General features: G+C 37.6%; 1 protein-coding gene across 9 annotated transcripts in view; it reads right to left on the bottom strand.

The window, feature by feature from the left end:
- The window catches only part of NFIB (nuclear factor I B), a 176,825-nt gene that overhangs the window by 28,291 nt on the left and 131,568 nt on the right, over positions 1-16,966 (bottom strand). For all 9 annotated transcript variants that reach the window (XM_065661064.1, XM_065661063.1, XM_065661066.1 and 6 more), the window contains exons 7-8: positions 10,690-10,821; positions 8,122-8,306 (exon numbers count right to left, since the gene is read on the bottom strand). In XM_065661064.1, coding sequence (XP_065517136.1) covers positions 8,122-8,306; positions 10,690-10,821 — 317 coding nt within the window. The remainder of the gene's footprint in view (positions 1-8,121; positions 8,307-10,689; positions 10,822-16,966) is intronic.

Genomic DNA, 16,966 nt, shown 5'->3' with positions numbered 1-16,966 from the left:
AAAGGAATGACAATACATTTGCCAATATCATGACTTCCCCAAATGGCACGCTGCATTCAACTAGCTAAAACTTCACTGTTCGTTAGAGCTCCCTTATTATGTGTACTTGAAATGAAAATGATGTCACAGAATATATACATGACAATTTCTAGAAAATAATGTGGCCTAAGAGTTTGCTGAGCATCTGCTTGCATGCTTACATGACCAATGAATGGGTCATAAGCAGGGAACTCACTCAGTAATTACAGAGGTCTTTTCTTAAGAACACAAATTACATCTCTATACTACAGCAAACACTCATATAAAGTATGTGACAGTAAGTCCACTTTCTTTGAGATCTATTTTATCAGTGGTTTAGGGAATTTTATTTTGTGGGATCTATTTTAATGACCTCCAATCCTCTAAAACCAGGTATCTTGGCAAGCAAAAATCTGACTTGACCTGCATTAGAACAAAATGAAAGTTTTAACTAACTTAAATTCAGAAAATCTCTAAGAAATATATGAAGTAAATTTCCTATAAAAATAAGCCAAGATACTTTAAAACTTAGAGGCCTTTTAAAAATTTTATTGTGTATTTTCATATTTCTTCAAGTATCTTCTGACTGTACTTCACGATTTATTTTGCTTTTATTTTTGTATTATCTAGCATCTATTTTTTTCCTTTCTCAAGTACTTTAACTCTGTTTTCACATTTGTAATGTAACATTTGATTTGTAATTTTGTAGCAACATCAAAACTGCATATTGCAATAACTGTTTGGGTGCCATTGTTTGGCAAACAACACAAGACGAGAAGGGATAAGTACACACAAGACAGAGCTTGGTGCACCATGACTAAGAACCTAACTTCTGCCCCATATTAAAAGTTTCCTGCATTTAAAGTTTTAACTAATCTCAGTTGAAGGTGAGCACATCACTACATACATACTTCTACATACGTGATTCTTCTTCCACAATTCTAGCTGTCTTTCAGCAAAGATGGAAAACTTCTGGTCAAGAATAGACCTCTGAAGTTGTCAATTCGTAATCTTATTGAAAACTGGCTGCTAGAAATAACTTCTGTGGCCTGATCTCATTTTTAACTTTTTCAGTTATATCAGAAGATATTTTAGCATGGAAACTACATATCTATTTGCAGAGTATCCACTTGAATTACAATTGCAAATATTTATAGCACATCATTCAATACAAATTAATTTTATCCTTATTTAAAACAAGTTTTAGGTTCTAGTTCCAGTTTTCCCAGAAGAGATTCTTAATGACAAATACATTACAGGTGAAAAATCAACTGTTACCATCAACTAGGGCATCAATATGTCTGTGTGATGCATTCCCAGGGAGATGATGCCTGAGGCATAAACTTCAAGCAAATTGCATGGAGGCAGCTGTGTTAGATAAACAAGCTGTGCATTTGAAAATAGGAGAGGGAAAGAAGCAAACACAATGAAGGCCTGGCAAATTTAGCCCAATTTATGCAGGTGTACGTTTTTCTATTGTTGGATTGGAAGCTAATTTGATTTTCAGATCTGTATTACATTGTTGAGCTTTTTAATTCACACCATCTTGAATTGTCATGAATTAATCCATTCATGTGTTCAAAGCCAGAGATGAGTTGTATTATCTGTCATAGCTGTAGCGTAACCTGACTCAGAGTGTCAGACTATTAATATCTGTTTGTGTGCACAATGCACACTTTCAGTTAATCATCAGATCTGAAGTCTGAACAGAAAATTATAACATATATATGTGTACTGTCTTAAAATTTGGATTCACTGTGCTCATTTTTCCTGCTGGGATTTTACTAATATTACTTGTAATACTAATATTTTACTAATATTTACTGTTTACTAATATTACTTGTAATCAGCAATCAATCACCTCCTCTCAGACTTCTGTTCATACATTTGCCAAATAAGAGCACATTTACACCTTAGGTCTTTAGTTACATTTTAGGAGATTGTTTTTTCATACAGCTTGCTACATCCAGTATTAACAAAATCTTTCTGATGTTACATTGAAATGGCAACACCAACATCTATAGATGAGATATCCAAGCATAACAGAAATTGGACATGCATATTAAACAGCTAACATGAACTATTAAGCTGCTTAAATGAGTAAACAGGTTCAAATTTACAAGGTATCTCTTTTTTTTACAAAATATTTTTAATTATAATTCCAAATTCTAAATAAAATAATTCAAATTTTCCTTGGGTTCTCAAATACAAAGCATCTTCAAAAAATAAGCAACAAAGGTGGAAATCATCTTAATCCTATGCATGTTCTAGGTAGAACTACATAGGATACTGCATTAGGTGCTTCAGAAAGAAGTTTCAGGGCTTAATAAGAATTTAATTATTCCAGCTAACCACTATACTCAGAGAATAATATATTTGCATCTCAAAACACAGGTATTTCAATAGGAACTCTGTTTCCCAAGGAGGTTCTCATATTACAGACAGATGATCAACCAGTGAGTGCAGTTTAGTTAAAATGGATTCAGTGTGCTTGGAAATACTCTGCCACCTATTTCTTCTAAACAATTACAGGCCCTCGTAATGGCAAAGTTCAGGTACCATGGTGAAAAACATCACTGCAAAAACATACAGCAGTGTTGTTTTGTGACCATTGATAGAATTAATTTTGTTGATGAAGCTGTAGAAGATACAGCTCTGCAGTTTGGTCCTCTGCTCACAAACCAAACACCTTGTTTTAATAGCTGTCTACTAGCCATATCAATGAACCTGGAGATCATAGTTGATAAATTTCATCGTTGAGTCCATGGCACTGTGCTTTGTTACACCCACAGAAGGTGATGGATGTTTCAGAAAATCTACAAAAATCTACAAGTAAAAGAAACTGTAAGTATCTTCCCTTTTTCTAGCTCTCCCTTCTTTCCACACCCCCTTTTTTGTTTTTTCTTTTTTTTTTTGTTACACAATGCAAACCAAATCTTTTACCTCAGTAGAGCTTTTGCCTAGGGCGCACTAATGCTACACCACCCACGAATATACAATGGTCATGTCAGTCTCCCACTGGAGACAGCTCAGTGGTACAAGAGGTAGTTTCATCAAATGTGCAGAAGACACATCCTCAAGTTATTACCTACCTTCGTAAGAGAACACAGTGTCTTTGAGACTGCTAAGCATAAAACAATGGCATTACTACTGCCAGTGAGACTGCAGAAGGTACTGTACAGCAGTTCCTCTGTTTGAACCTAGTGAGTTCCATAAAACATTTGTTTAACAAGAAGCAAAGCTATGCAGATTTCCTTTTTGCTATGGAACCCTATGGTAGCAACAGAAAAGCTTTTTTATAGTGTCACCACTTTCCATAAAGACAAATCTCATTAGCTTCCACAGGCTTGCAACCTGAGTAACTCATTGCTACAGCACATCTTACACAGACCTCACTGGGAGATGCCACACAAGAGCTTCAGGTGGTGTGACACGCAGCTACCTGTCTACATACAGAATTAGCTTCGGAAGGAACATGTTGTTGCCAGTCTTTGGCTGACAACATCTCTTCTGTACTTCTTTCTGTGAGAAATCAAGGTGTTGACTTTAACCTATAAAGCTCTCAGTCTCACACATTTGGAAAAGCGTTTTCCTCTTGATGTAATGCTGCTGGAACTAAGAGAAACTGCAGAGCTTCAGCAACCCATGCTCAGATATCATAACACACCTTAGGCAAAGAGCCCTGCATCCTGAATCACAATTTTACCTGTGAGCTCACAAAATACTATTTATTCGTCAACAGGCAGAGCACAAGGAAATACCCACCTTTCCTTGTGTACTTGCCTTAACAACAGGGTAAAATCCATGTTACGCAAGCACGGAAAAGGAAATCTTCTTGTAGATAAATTTTCAGAAGGTATCTTTGGGTTAAATGGTATTTTGTGCACTCTGGAGACATAACCATGCATTCAATAAACTAAAATGAGCAAACTAAATAAAAAGTAATCATTTTTAACTGCATTTAAGTCTTCAGATGGTTTGTCAGTAAACAGAATTAAGCCAGTGTTCTCTCCCTACCTCCCAATTACAATTAAAACCAGCACATTGCCATATTTAATCTTCAATAATTTCTTAACTTTACAAGGAAGGACTTGCCCAAGAAGCTAAAATTATTAAATTTCAACAAATAAAGAAGCTAGCTATGCCAAAGGAACCATATGCATACGTATCACTTGTGTTGGCTTATTCTGCTAGTATTCTCCCAGGAAACAGGAAACACTTTGACCAGCCCAAAGAGACTCAGAAGATTCCCTCCTTGTTGCCAAATGACTGCAGTTACTGTACTGAAGAATGACAAAGCATCTGCCTCATATTCTTAAAGAGTGTGTTTATCTTTCACTGAACAAAAATCTCAATGCCCCAATCAATTATGAAAGAAAAATAAGTGGCCTCACCAGCTTTCAGAAGCAGCTCTTCTCAAGCCATTCAGATATTTCTGTCTTCAGACAAAGATAAAATCATTTAAAAAAAAAGTGCCCAATAGCTCACATTAGAACAAAGCTTTAAGAGCTTCAGAATTTAGTCAATGTGTGGACACTGGTTCACTTGGACTGTAGTATCTAGCAAGTGTAATCCAGAGAGGAACTTTTTACAAGGGCATGTAGTAACAGGACAATGGGTAATGGCTTTAAACTGAAACAGGGTAGATTTACATTACATACGAGGAAGAAATTCTTCATTGTGAGGGTAGTGAGGCACTGGGACAGGTTTACCAGAGAAGTTGTGGCTGCCCCATCCCTGGAAGTGTTCAAGGCCAGGTTGGATGGGGCTTTGAGCATCCTGGTCTAGTAGAAGGTGTCCTTGCCTATGGCAGTGTGGAGACAGAGTTGATTCCAGATCTAACCATTCTATGATTCCATGAGTAACAGCTATCAGTCAAACTGTGGAGACCAGCACACTATCATAATACAGGTACATATTCACACACACAAACACATCCAGTCACATACATGCCTTGCTAAGAAGAAAAGTGTTCAAGTGCAATAAGAAGGACTTAGCAGAATCATGGAAAGTACAGTGGTTTTGAAAACCTTGGGAGCTTTTCAGACCACTATGTGGAGGCAAGTCCAGCTCTGTATCTACCAAGGTCCACTTCTGTTCAGTACATTTGTTTATTTATTATCCAGATTGACACATGAAACAACCACGGCTCTCTTTTGTTTAGGATCATCCATTGTTGGATCATTTTTCACTGCAGCCAAAGGGCCTGTTTGAACTTCCTGACTGTTCATCACACATAATTTGGAGTATTTAACATTTTGTCAAGAAAATTGCCCACTGCTTCCTACTGTGTAAACCTATGGGAGCTCTATATCTTTAAACTAATTTTACTTAAAGTATTCCATTGAATACCATGACTGTTTCAGTATAATCAGTGTAGCAGTAATGTAATTAATCTCAAAATTGCTGCAGGGAGTACATGGCATCTCAGTTGCTTGTCGTAACAATCTAAATTAGCGTATTACCGAAAGATGCTGGGGAACAGTTCATTTTAGGTAAATGCTGTCAGGGTATACATCCTTTCTCTTTCTAAAGCTGAAATTAAAACTATCATCATAGTTCCCCTTTTGAAATCCAAATGAGTATGTTTTGAGGTGGGGAAATTATAATTAAATTTCATGTGGTATTCCTACAGATGCAGTTTTGCATTTTATAATAATTAAATTTGTTTGAATAAAAATTCATTTTTTATTTAGAAAAGAAAAACCGGTTTGGCTCAAAGCATGCTATTGTATCAGAACAATTCCCTTTTGTCACTGAAACTTCACAGACGACTGCTTCTTTTTTCCTAAGCAAAAAATTATTCTTGCTGGTTTCCTTTTGGTACACCCATTCTTTTAACTGTTCTATTTAGAGATTTTTTGACTGGGATGCAACTCCTCTAAGGTACAGCATATCTCAGAGGTGAACTTTAAAGAGTTACATTTAAAAGAGATTCCAATAATAATAGTGATTGATGATTATGATTCTATGATTCTATAATAAATTGCAGGGAACAGCTGATGCAGATGCCTGGAATCCCATACTTCGTGTTTTTTAACCCCTTCCGCTCTTCGCAGGAACTAAATCAAACATCACATGAAATTAAAAACACTACCCTAATATAAAGGTTATGAAAGGTGATGAAAGTAGTAAATTGAGGCCTGCTTGGCCTGTGATTCCCCATGGTGCCACAACACATGAATAGGAAGTGTTTTCAGTTTGCTGAAAAAAATCAGTGAAGTAAAATTTTATCTTTTCAGGGCTAAAGATTAATATTTCAACTGCAGATAAGGGAAGAGAGTAAGACTCTTGATAGGCAAAGAGTTGAAAGCATTTCTCCTGCTCAATGAATATACTCCCCAATCTTAAAATCACAAGACTGCACATTTGTCAACAGTCTGAAAAAGAGTCAGATACTTCAATTAGATGTCGTATTTTTTCAGTGATGATCCAAAGCAGAACACAGAACAATCCAGACAGATTATCACCTAATCTGCTCTTTTAATATATATAAGAAATCAAAATCTAAGTAAAACAAGCACTGAATAATTAAAGAAATGCATAACAGTAAGGGCCTGATTTTAATTTGCATAATTTTTCCCTTAATAGTGCCTAATTAAGACATCAGCTTAAAAAAAAAAAAAAAATCCAACAGAACTCTAAGATTTTCCGCACTGAATTACCGTTAAGGATTTTTAATGGATGTCTTAATTAGACTTTGTTATTCATGGAAATTTTACACAAATTAAAATCAGGTCCTGCATGCAACATTCCCAGCTGAGTCTCAGCAAAAATGCTATATGGGACTGAAAGACTTTTAATCCATGCACAGATAGCAATTTGTATTCTAAAGCTAACATACTCCATTTTCACTTTTTGGTTTAATTTGCATTAATATTATAACCAACAAAAAACACACAGTTGGGATTTCTCCCTTCAAAGTAAATTTTGATTTTATGGACATGCTTTTGCTTTTTTTTTTTTTTAATAAATAGTCATGAGCTGGACAAGAGCAATGGCCCATGGGGACACTAACCACAGTGACCTTCTGGACATCCCAGAGGAGCTGTACCTGTTATTCAACATAGAAAGTTTGATTCAGCCTCAAGTTTTATTGTTGTTTTGCCCAAAACACATGCTGAAAGACAGTCATCATTGGTGAAAAACAAAATAAACGAAAGCACAAAACAAAATACTGTCACAGCAACCCTATGTCTTACCCCTGATAAGGCAGTCCTTCCAAAGGAAGATAACTCTTCAGAACGCGACAACCTGACCATTTCAAAAAACATGCTAAAGCACAAGCTACAGGGCTCCACAAAAGCCTTTTGGACAAGGCATCAAAAATAAATAACAGCCTAAGCAGCAAAGATTACATCTGGAAATATTCCAAGTATTGACAGACCAAGTCTCAACTGCAGTTTATTCTACAGTGCGAATCACATGCTAATGCTATGTGCTGATGCTATCATGGAAAGCAGTTTTACAGACAGTCCTTCACAAGCTACTTTGCTAATGAAAACCATGTTAATTTCCCATATCAGACACAAGTCTGGATTGATGTAGCAGCCCATAATTGCATGTTCTTTACAAAAGCAAGTAAGAACAATTTTGTGGGTCTGTGCTGTACAGTAATGTCTTCGGATCTGTGCAAAAAAATGTCAGGTGCCTACAAAACAGGGCAAGCATTACCTTGCCAGAGTTTATTTTCACTGTCAGTCTATACATGTACCTGCATGCCCATGCATGTGCTTGTGTACACATGTGTGTATCAGCGCACTCCTTGCTCTGTGCTGCAGTAGGAGCTTTGTCTCTGGCAGCCATGCAGGGCCACAGAGATGCCCAGACTGCAGGATGGGTGAGGGACTAGGACTTGGCCAGTTAGTGCTGCTGGGTCATTCAGTACAAGCAATTTTCTGACACAAGACTGTTCTGACAGAGGAACACTGGGTGGAAATGCCCTTTATTCAATCATGCTGAACAAGAAGTTGCTGGATTGTTTATATGCCAGACCCCAGCTTGCTCTGAGACCAGAACTAGTGAGACACTGGTCTAGATGCCCTGGAAGACACACATTCCTCATAGGATTTGTTTTGGAGGGTTCATATCATTTTACAGTACCTGGCTAGTCTGCGGGCTGGACGGGTCGTAAGAAGGTACATAATTCTTCAGAGTATCCTGAGGATTCAGGTGGGGAGGATATCTGATCGTTGGATGAGAGAAGTAGCTAGATGGGGCAGGAGGGAGAATAGCTTGTGCTGGAAATGGCAATGGTGAAGGTGGAGGTGGAGTTCTAGTTGAGATGACTGGAGAAGATAAAATAAAATTAAAATTACTTCGCATCTTGTTTCTTCTAAAATTCTTCACCTCTGTGTTACAGCAAGAAAATAAAAAGTCAGTTATAAATCAGTTCACCACATTCGTGCTTCATGGCATCTTCGCAGAAAAACTTACATGTCCTTCCCTTACATCATCCCAGGCAATGCAAAGTGCTACTGTTTTTAAAATTCACAAACAGTGTATCTTGGTTCAATTTTGTGGGTTATGCCATCAAATATTTTCATTTTTTCTTTGGTAATCATTCTCTAGCACAAAAGATATTTCAATTATACATTTTTCCCATCTACAGCCCAAATAAATAAAACAAGTATTTTACTCAGTAAGTAAAACCTATGCTTTATCCATAGCACTGCAAAAGAGGAGAGAAAAGTCACCAAGTCCTAAGAAAGAGTTAGTGATTCCTCACTTCATTGCGCTCTTTCTGCCTCTTACGGGGACAGTGTAATAACTACTCATCAATAATACCAGTAATATTAGCTGACCTTTGTTGAAAATGCTAATGAATATTATACTTCAGGGCCTGGGAAACCAATCCATCCAATAAAAATAACACTAACAAACAAAAAGGTTTCTACCCTATATATTTTCTTTTAGCATTCTCTTTCTTCCCAGCCCCTACAAACACACGTTTCTCTACCTACAGACTATATGTAATGTCTAAACCACCAGCAATGTTTTCTCAGTAAAAGATATGTGCACCATGTCCTGCTGCTGCCCAATCGCCCACCTGGAAATGGAGAGTGTTCTGTCACACTGCACAACAACCTGCTCTTCACCCTCACTACACATCTAGAGGGCATCTACTCAGCAACATATTAAAAAGGAGGTACTGAGCTCAATGGAGAAAAGACAACAGTGTTTTCATTTTCATTAGTGGGAGGGTACAAAAAGCCAAACTGTTAATGGTTCTGCTAATAAACAGCTAATGGTTCTGCTCTGTATCAGCACCAGCACATGGAAACTGTTCTTCTGTACCACCTTTCATACCTTTGGGCGTTTTTTTCTCAGTTTAATTTTCAAATGACTTGCTATTTTTGAGCTGGGACCAAATCATAGTTTTCCCAAGAATAATCAACAATAAGAATGTTCCAAAATTGCTGTACCCAGTAATCAAAACCCTGCAAATCTCAAAACCATTGCTCACTGACATAACAGAAGACATGGTAGAAATCAGGTTTCCTAGCAAGTAAATAGCTCATCTATAAATTAGGTTATGACTGTCACTCAAACACATATATCTAAAAATTATACACTAAATCAAATATAAAGATCTACTCATAAGTGTAGGGCCAAAAATAATTACAGAAACTTCTTTTATGACCAGCTCATTTTAATCACAGCCCCACCAATTCATTTTAATCATAAAACATTAGTTACTGCTCTGACCTGTGGGAGCTCTGCAAAGCAAACGTAAGTGAACAGAAATCTAACCCTTCCATTTCACCCATCATCTCTGATGTGCTTGAGTATTTGCTAATAGTGGACACCTTACAGAGACCAGAATGATTGCAGGCTCACATGATACGAACTAAGCAGATGTTAAGGAGAAAACAGTCCATACAAAGGAACTGTGTAAAGAAGTTCTTAAATCAGTCTTACTCCTCTAGTCACCCATCTTTAATCAAGAAATGATTCCCTTTATATTCAGTTTATATGGAGATGGGATGAGCTGCTGAGGGAAGACTTTTGAGGAGCGTGGTCTCATCTGAAAGCTCACGATCACTCTTACCTCTAAAATTAAACAGACCATGATGTTGGAATTTTCCTGTCATTCCTGATAAATCCTCATGATAACACGCATTCCATCACATTTCAAGTGTCTCCTTCACACTTTAAGTGAAGTTTTACTATGGATTTCAGAAAACAGATGTTGAAAAATATTTACCAGGACTGTGCTTCTTTAGACAGAGCATTCAGAAGAAGCACCGGTATTTCCTTGTGTCACATGGTGAGCACGGTTGTGACTTCTCTTTCTGTATTAAATCCTACCTATTCTGGTACTTAAATACAACAGTCATAGCAACATCAATAAAAAAGGATGTAGGCAGAAAGAGGAATCACAGGGAGGATTTTAACTCTGTCAGCTTCTTCATGAGTCTACAGCTCATTTTATTCACTGGTTAATCCTAAATCCTCTCCAGTGACTTGCAGTAGCCGGACTACCTGAACTGAGTTTAATGAGCATTCCTGCAAGTATATTCTGAGTTCTTCCATCTCTACTCTTATCAGTATTATAAGCAGAACTAAGCCTCTAAGAAAGTCTGCAAAAATGCATCACAATCTGATTGTAAGAAAGCATAACAGACCAAATGAATAGGGAGGTATTTCTTCCTCCTCCATAACCCTCACCACTGTGTGCAACTCCTGGAATTCCTGGATGGTGATGCTGGGGAAAAGTGCTCAGTCTCGGCGAAGAATCCTGGGGAGAAGTAGGACTAAACAAAGGCTTTTCAGGTTTCTTCATTGTAGGAGAAGACATATCTGCAACAGAAAAAAATGGAACACTGACATTAGCTTAGCTGCCTAAGGATGTATCATTTCGTATACCAAAGATTTATTTTTTTCACTGTTCTTGCATAAATATTATTTGGTGAACCAGCTCCCATATGACCAATAAACTAATTTTAAGCTAGTGCTTTCAAACTTGAGAATGAATAATAATCCCATAACTGGTCTTCATCCTGCAAAACAGAAACTACATTCCTTTCATTCCAGACAAGCCAAACAGTAAAGAAACGCATGTCCTTAGAACCTCCCTAGGCACTTCTCAGCTCCCCAGAACATCACCGTATCATCTGCTCCTTCAACAGCCACATAATCTTTATTGCATTTTTTTAATGGAACACCTACATTCAGGTGTGTAGGGTAACTGCCATACGCATGCTTGTTTATGGTATTTTATTACTTTGTTATTTCAAACCCAACCCTTGCCCTTCCCAAAACCGTAATGAAACTATGTAACTTCCCTAAGAATAAAGGCTACTTCAGCTTCTCTATTACATTTTTCCCATGTCCCATGTAAGGTATTCCTACTGTTCCTTCTAGTTTCCCCACCAAAAAAATAAATCTCTTTAGAGTTCATTGTGTGAGATAACACACTAGTAGGGACAAATGTATGATTCCTACCATACTAGGTTGCTGATACTGCATAAAGCAGAAGTTCTGGATTATTCCTGAAAGTTTAAACTAATTACATAACATTTGTTGGACATTGCACCAAATGATTTCAAAGTATAATATTTTATAGGATACCCATCAATATCCTAAGTGGGTTCCATTTCAAATCAACGGGACCCAATTCACATTTAAAGCAAAGGTAATTTCTTAAGTACTTTACTGGACTGGGGCCATGTTGCAGCTGACTTTCCTACACAGACTGTGTCAGCCCTTGAAGTGGTTTTGGCACTTTCAATATTAGCACACCATATTGTGCTTTTCTGAGTGGACATACAATCATCTTAGAAGGCAAAGACAGGCCTGCAAAATGTAAGCACCTTACTGAAACCAAATTGAACCAGTGCTTTCTGAACTGGATGGATTAAGAGTGGGTTTTCATCACAAAGCCATACTTGGAGCAGGAACAATCAAATCAAGAGACCACTTGCCTGCTCTGCCCCATCCCGTTATCGAGCCCTGCACAGACACAGGCACCAGACCCAAAACAGACTCTGCCTGTGTCCCTCCATCATACCCCTGCAACTGCCCTGCTCCCCTCTGGTCCTTACTACAAGTCTGCTGATTTTCCAGAATCAAGGTTCACTTCTTCAAGAAGGCTGCTGAGAAAGGCTCTTATTCATCAGAACATTAAGCAAGAGCAAGGAATTGCTTTACAACACAGCAATTCAGTACTATTTCAGCTTTAACAGATGTAACAAAGGTTAGTGCATGCTTTTTATTATTCTGACATGTTGCAATTTTATATTGTTATCAAAAACACTTAATGCTGACAGAGCCACCTCTAGCTCTCTCAGAAAAATTTGGTAAATAAATTGTTGAGAAAGAAAATAGAGCAGTATTTTGTTTCTTTGAATTTATCTGCAAGTAACAAAGACTTGCCAAATGGTTAGTTTTGTTGAATGTATTCTACCAAGCTAAGACACAATTTTTTAAATTGTAAGACTGGGGGTTTTAATAGATTTTTGCATAGACAAACAATGATAGGATGATATATGGATTCTGGAATGATTTTCAAATATTTCAGTATGTTTTATTTTCTTCTGAAATGACACCCCTAGCTTCTTCATGTAAGGTCCTAGTTCCATTAGAGCAAGAAAACTCTCACACCTCCACAACAGATGTAAGGTTTTATAAAAGCCTGGGGCAAAATTAACCAACTATTGTCTTTATATTGTGGCTCTGTGCATGCACAGTCTCTGTTTCTGCAGAAACACTGCAATGTCACAGCTGAATTAAGAAAAAAAAGAAAGAAAAAGAGAAGTGCGCCTAACAGCTTGCAGACACAGCCTCCCACTTACAGCACCGTGGTCTTCAGCAGTTGTCACAGAACTTAATCAGTGACCAAATAGCTTGTTGACCCTACCACATATAGGCCATGACAAAAGAGAGAATGTACAGTTTAATTTTATTTCAAGCTAGAAATACTGTGTTTAAGTCTCCCTAACGGAAATCTTTTCCTTATGTAAAGCTCATATTCAACAAAAGAACTCATGAAAGAAAGAGCTGCTACCTCCTGAAGGTCTGCATGCATCAGCAGCTCTGATTTTCACAGTGCAAAAGGGATTTAATTTGTTTGGTGACTGTTACTTCATTAAATAAGCAAAAGTGGGTTTGTTTTTCAAAATCATAATATTTTAGTTGCTTGAAAGAAGTATGCTATATGAAGTGCAATGTAATCAGATTATCCATTAACTCTCCAGTGGCATCACTAATTTGAAAAGAATCTACTGAAAAGGAGTTTGGTGAGTATGATAACCCTCACATTTGCTTTAAAAATGAGCAACTTATTCCTGCTCCTACTTTATGGAAGTAAGAATTGTAGCTAGTGTGTAGAAAACGGACAGCATAAATTATGGAGCACATGCAATTTACTTCTCATATAGAAGACTTTCAAGGTGAATGCAACCGGTAGTCAGGAATAGAAAATTCATCCCTGACATAAAATACTTGTAACCCACCTAAACAGCAACTGTAATGTATACTATGCAGCACACTAAAATTAAATACTTTCAGAAGTCTTGTTATTCATAACATAGGCAACTGCAAAGAGTAATGGCTGAAGTACAGGCAGCAGATTCTTTGTTAAAACAACACACTTTGTATTGAGAAGTAATTCAGATAGCCCCGTCTCCCCACAGCCTCCGCGCCTCTCCCCATGTGTGCGTGGCCATCATAACGGAGCATTCATGCTCCTGTCACTGCTAAATAACAGATGCAGCCGAGAGGAGACAGAACAATAACTGTTTGTATACATTAGGAAGAAAGGCTGCAGCCTTCTCTTTCTTGACCAAGACAGTGGGCTTAGAGCTTTAATAGGAAAACACACAAGTTACATTTCTTTGGAGAGTTAGCAGTTACAAAAAGTGGAAAAAAGGAAACAAATGCAACGCACTTTTTCACTGCCTATAATTTTGCTCGCAAGAAAAGGTGCCTTTAAATAAAGCAGAATGGGTTAAAGTGGCAGTGAGACTTCATACGATTTTACTAGTAGTTTCTATATAATAGAAAGCACACATTTTTCTCATTTTAAAACATTTTACTTTTTCCGTATCAGGAGAAATAGTCTAGTAGCTACATAGAGCTTAGTTATACACTCATAATTACATAATGAGTGACAAATAAAAACAGGCCACTTGCTCTCAGGTCCATGTCAAAGTTTCAGGAATGAGATTCCGATTCTTATTACTTTGAGAATGAAAATAAAACTGCTTTAAGTGTGATATATTTTTAATCTTCTGGAAAAAATGCTAAGGACAGATGAAAAGCAGAAAGAAGCCAAAAGCACTTAGATGTAATTATCAGAAGGTCAACGTTGATCAGACACTGTGTCCTGTCCTGCTGACAATTTTCTTCAAATGTGGAAAAAGGTTATTTTTTTTAAAAATTCACAGTGCTGTTCCAAATCACTCTTGCCTATATCTGTATTCTCATATTACTGTGCAGATACAGTATGCATGCACCCAAACAGGTGGCATGATATACATTTTAAAGCATCACATCAAAGAAAAAAGGGTTTATGCAAATAAAAAGAGTTAGATCATCTGCCTACATAGGAAGACAGAAGAGCTGCTGTGAAGCATAGCGCATGTAGCCTGTTCATCAGCAGCTTGCACAAATGGTGCTCCAGATGTATAGCTGTTTAAGACAGCCCAAGGCAACAATTTTGATCAATTCTAATGTGATAAAATGCTGCAGGGAAAGTGTGCAGAAACGTGTTTACATCAGCCTTTAATTAAACTGTTGTTCACTTCCAAAGAACCTTAGGAAACACTAATGAGACATGAGTTTTGGCAATTTCCTTATCAAAGCAAAGACCCTCTTCTTCAGCCTGAAGCAGCTTGTCATCCAGGCAGTTCCCTGGATGAATGTCACCTTGGCACACCATTCGGCAAGCCACCTGTTAGCAGAACTTGGCTAGAATCGAGCAGTGATCCAGGGCAAGTTCAAACATCCACCTGCCTGCTTCTGGACACCTGATCTGCTTTCCTGCTCACCACCATACCATGGAAGCTTCTCTTCCTTCATCATGAGACATGCTTATGAGCAGAGTAAGAAGAAATCATAAACAATATTAAATCTCTTTTAATGCAGTTTATTATTTACCTCTTATTAGTATGTTTTCTATTACCTAGTTTAACAAGACTTTCTTTACAAGGTATGCTCCTGCAGACAACAATCTGTAAGGATTCATTCACAAGTCATTAGTGTAGCATCACCTTCAAGATAAAACAACATTCAGCTTACTGTATATATAACCCCTGTGAAAGCAGGAAAGCTATGGAGCCATAGCACCACCAGCAATCTGTAAGAGGCATCCTTTCATGTTACAGTTTTAAATAATCAGGTCTTTTCCCAGAAACAGTACCTAGTGTAACCCGGTGGCAGGATACACTACATACATCACATCCATCTGTGCCTCACTTTCCACTGCCTCTAACACAGCTGGTGGGTATGCTTGTGTGAAGCACGTGTGAAAACTTAAGTAGAACTTTTAAATTCACATTGGACAGCTGTATGATGATGAATTGTGACAAATACCACAAATACCACTGTGCTCAGAAAAACCAGTTTTGTTCTACACCTCTGCATGTGATGAATGAGCAGAGCCACTCTGCACAGGCAGAGCCAGCATACTAATTTTCAGATGTGTTCAGCCCAATTTCCTTCATCCATGTAAGCATCCTGTATTTCTCAGTTGTAGGTCTTAATAAGGCACCTAACACTGAACATTGCCAACTGTGTGGCTCTAAAGCACAACTCATTTGTAAGAAAAAGGCTTTGCTCTGCCTGTCCTAAAGACCTGGAACTGGGGCTGGATGGAAACCAGCAATCCTGAAAATCAAAACATTTTAATTCATGTATCTTCTTCACAAAAAATAAATGGTGGCACATTTTTGTGAATAAATAGGAGAGAGAGATGTGCCTGAACAGCCTGGTGTTTGAGATACTTGATGCCTAGAACAGAGAAAAACTTGCTAGAATTTCTGTTCAGTATCAGGCAGAGATCAGGCTTTGCATCTAGCAAAAGTGAACATCCTCACAGGGGAACTAGACTAGAATTTCTCCTAATGCCATTTTCAGTACTGCAAGCTGGTGAGCAAAATACTACCTTACAATTCAGCAAAACAAGAGCAAATTTATTACAATAACAACTGAATTATTTCCTTGATCATTCTCTGTTAATCTTTTCTAATAAAATACACTACTTAAACAGGGGAAGTTTAGATTGGATATAAGGAGGAAATTCTTTCCTGTTAGGGTGGTGAGGCACTGGAATCGGTTGCCCAGGGGGGTTGTGAGTGCTCCATCCCTGGCAGTGTTTAAGGCCAGGTTGGATGAAGCCTTGGGTGGGATGGTTTAGTGTGAGGTGTCCCTGTCCATGGCAGGGGGGTTGGAACTAGATGATCTTGAGGTCCTTTCCAACCCTAACTATTCTATGATTCTATGCTTTTGCATTGTTCCGTAACCATTAGTATATAAAAAAGAAAGTGATGCAAGAACTTTCAAACTGAAATGTGAGAGTCAGAAACCCTTTAGATGAAGTAAACATGTCATTCTTCTCATCCTTTCCCACATGCAAACTTCCAGAATACTGTATGTTACTGCCAACAGTTACATTCTGTGGGAGCTGTTAACTTCAATGTTGTATTTTTTCCTCAACAGAAAGTAATTTTGACAAAACATAGAGGGATTGTATTTACCTGCCTTTATACTTCCCACCATATTGGGGGTCAAGATGAAGTGGGGGGTTGTAAAATCCAGGCAAGTCTGTACAAAGAAGTTCTAGGATGCTTTTTGTTGCTCTGTGTGACTAACTGTAAAAAATTGTACAACAGAATTTCTTCATTGCATTACTGATTATCCTACTTCTTATCAACAGAAAGCAAAACAACTCGGTACATTTTCTGTTAAAATTATATACAGTAGGTTTTGAAAAGTATAATTCTAA

This window comes from Lathamus discolor, chromosome Z (assembly GCF_037157495.1).
Source record: "Lathamus discolor isolate bLatDis1 chromosome Z, bLatDis1.hap1, whole genome shotgun sequence".
Taxonomy (NCBI): Eukaryota; Metazoa; Chordata; class Aves; order Psittaciformes; family Psittacidae; genus Lathamus; species Lathamus discolor.
The sequence above is the reverse complement of the archived record's forward strand: the minus strand, read 5'-3'. Positions and strand labels throughout refer to the sequence as shown.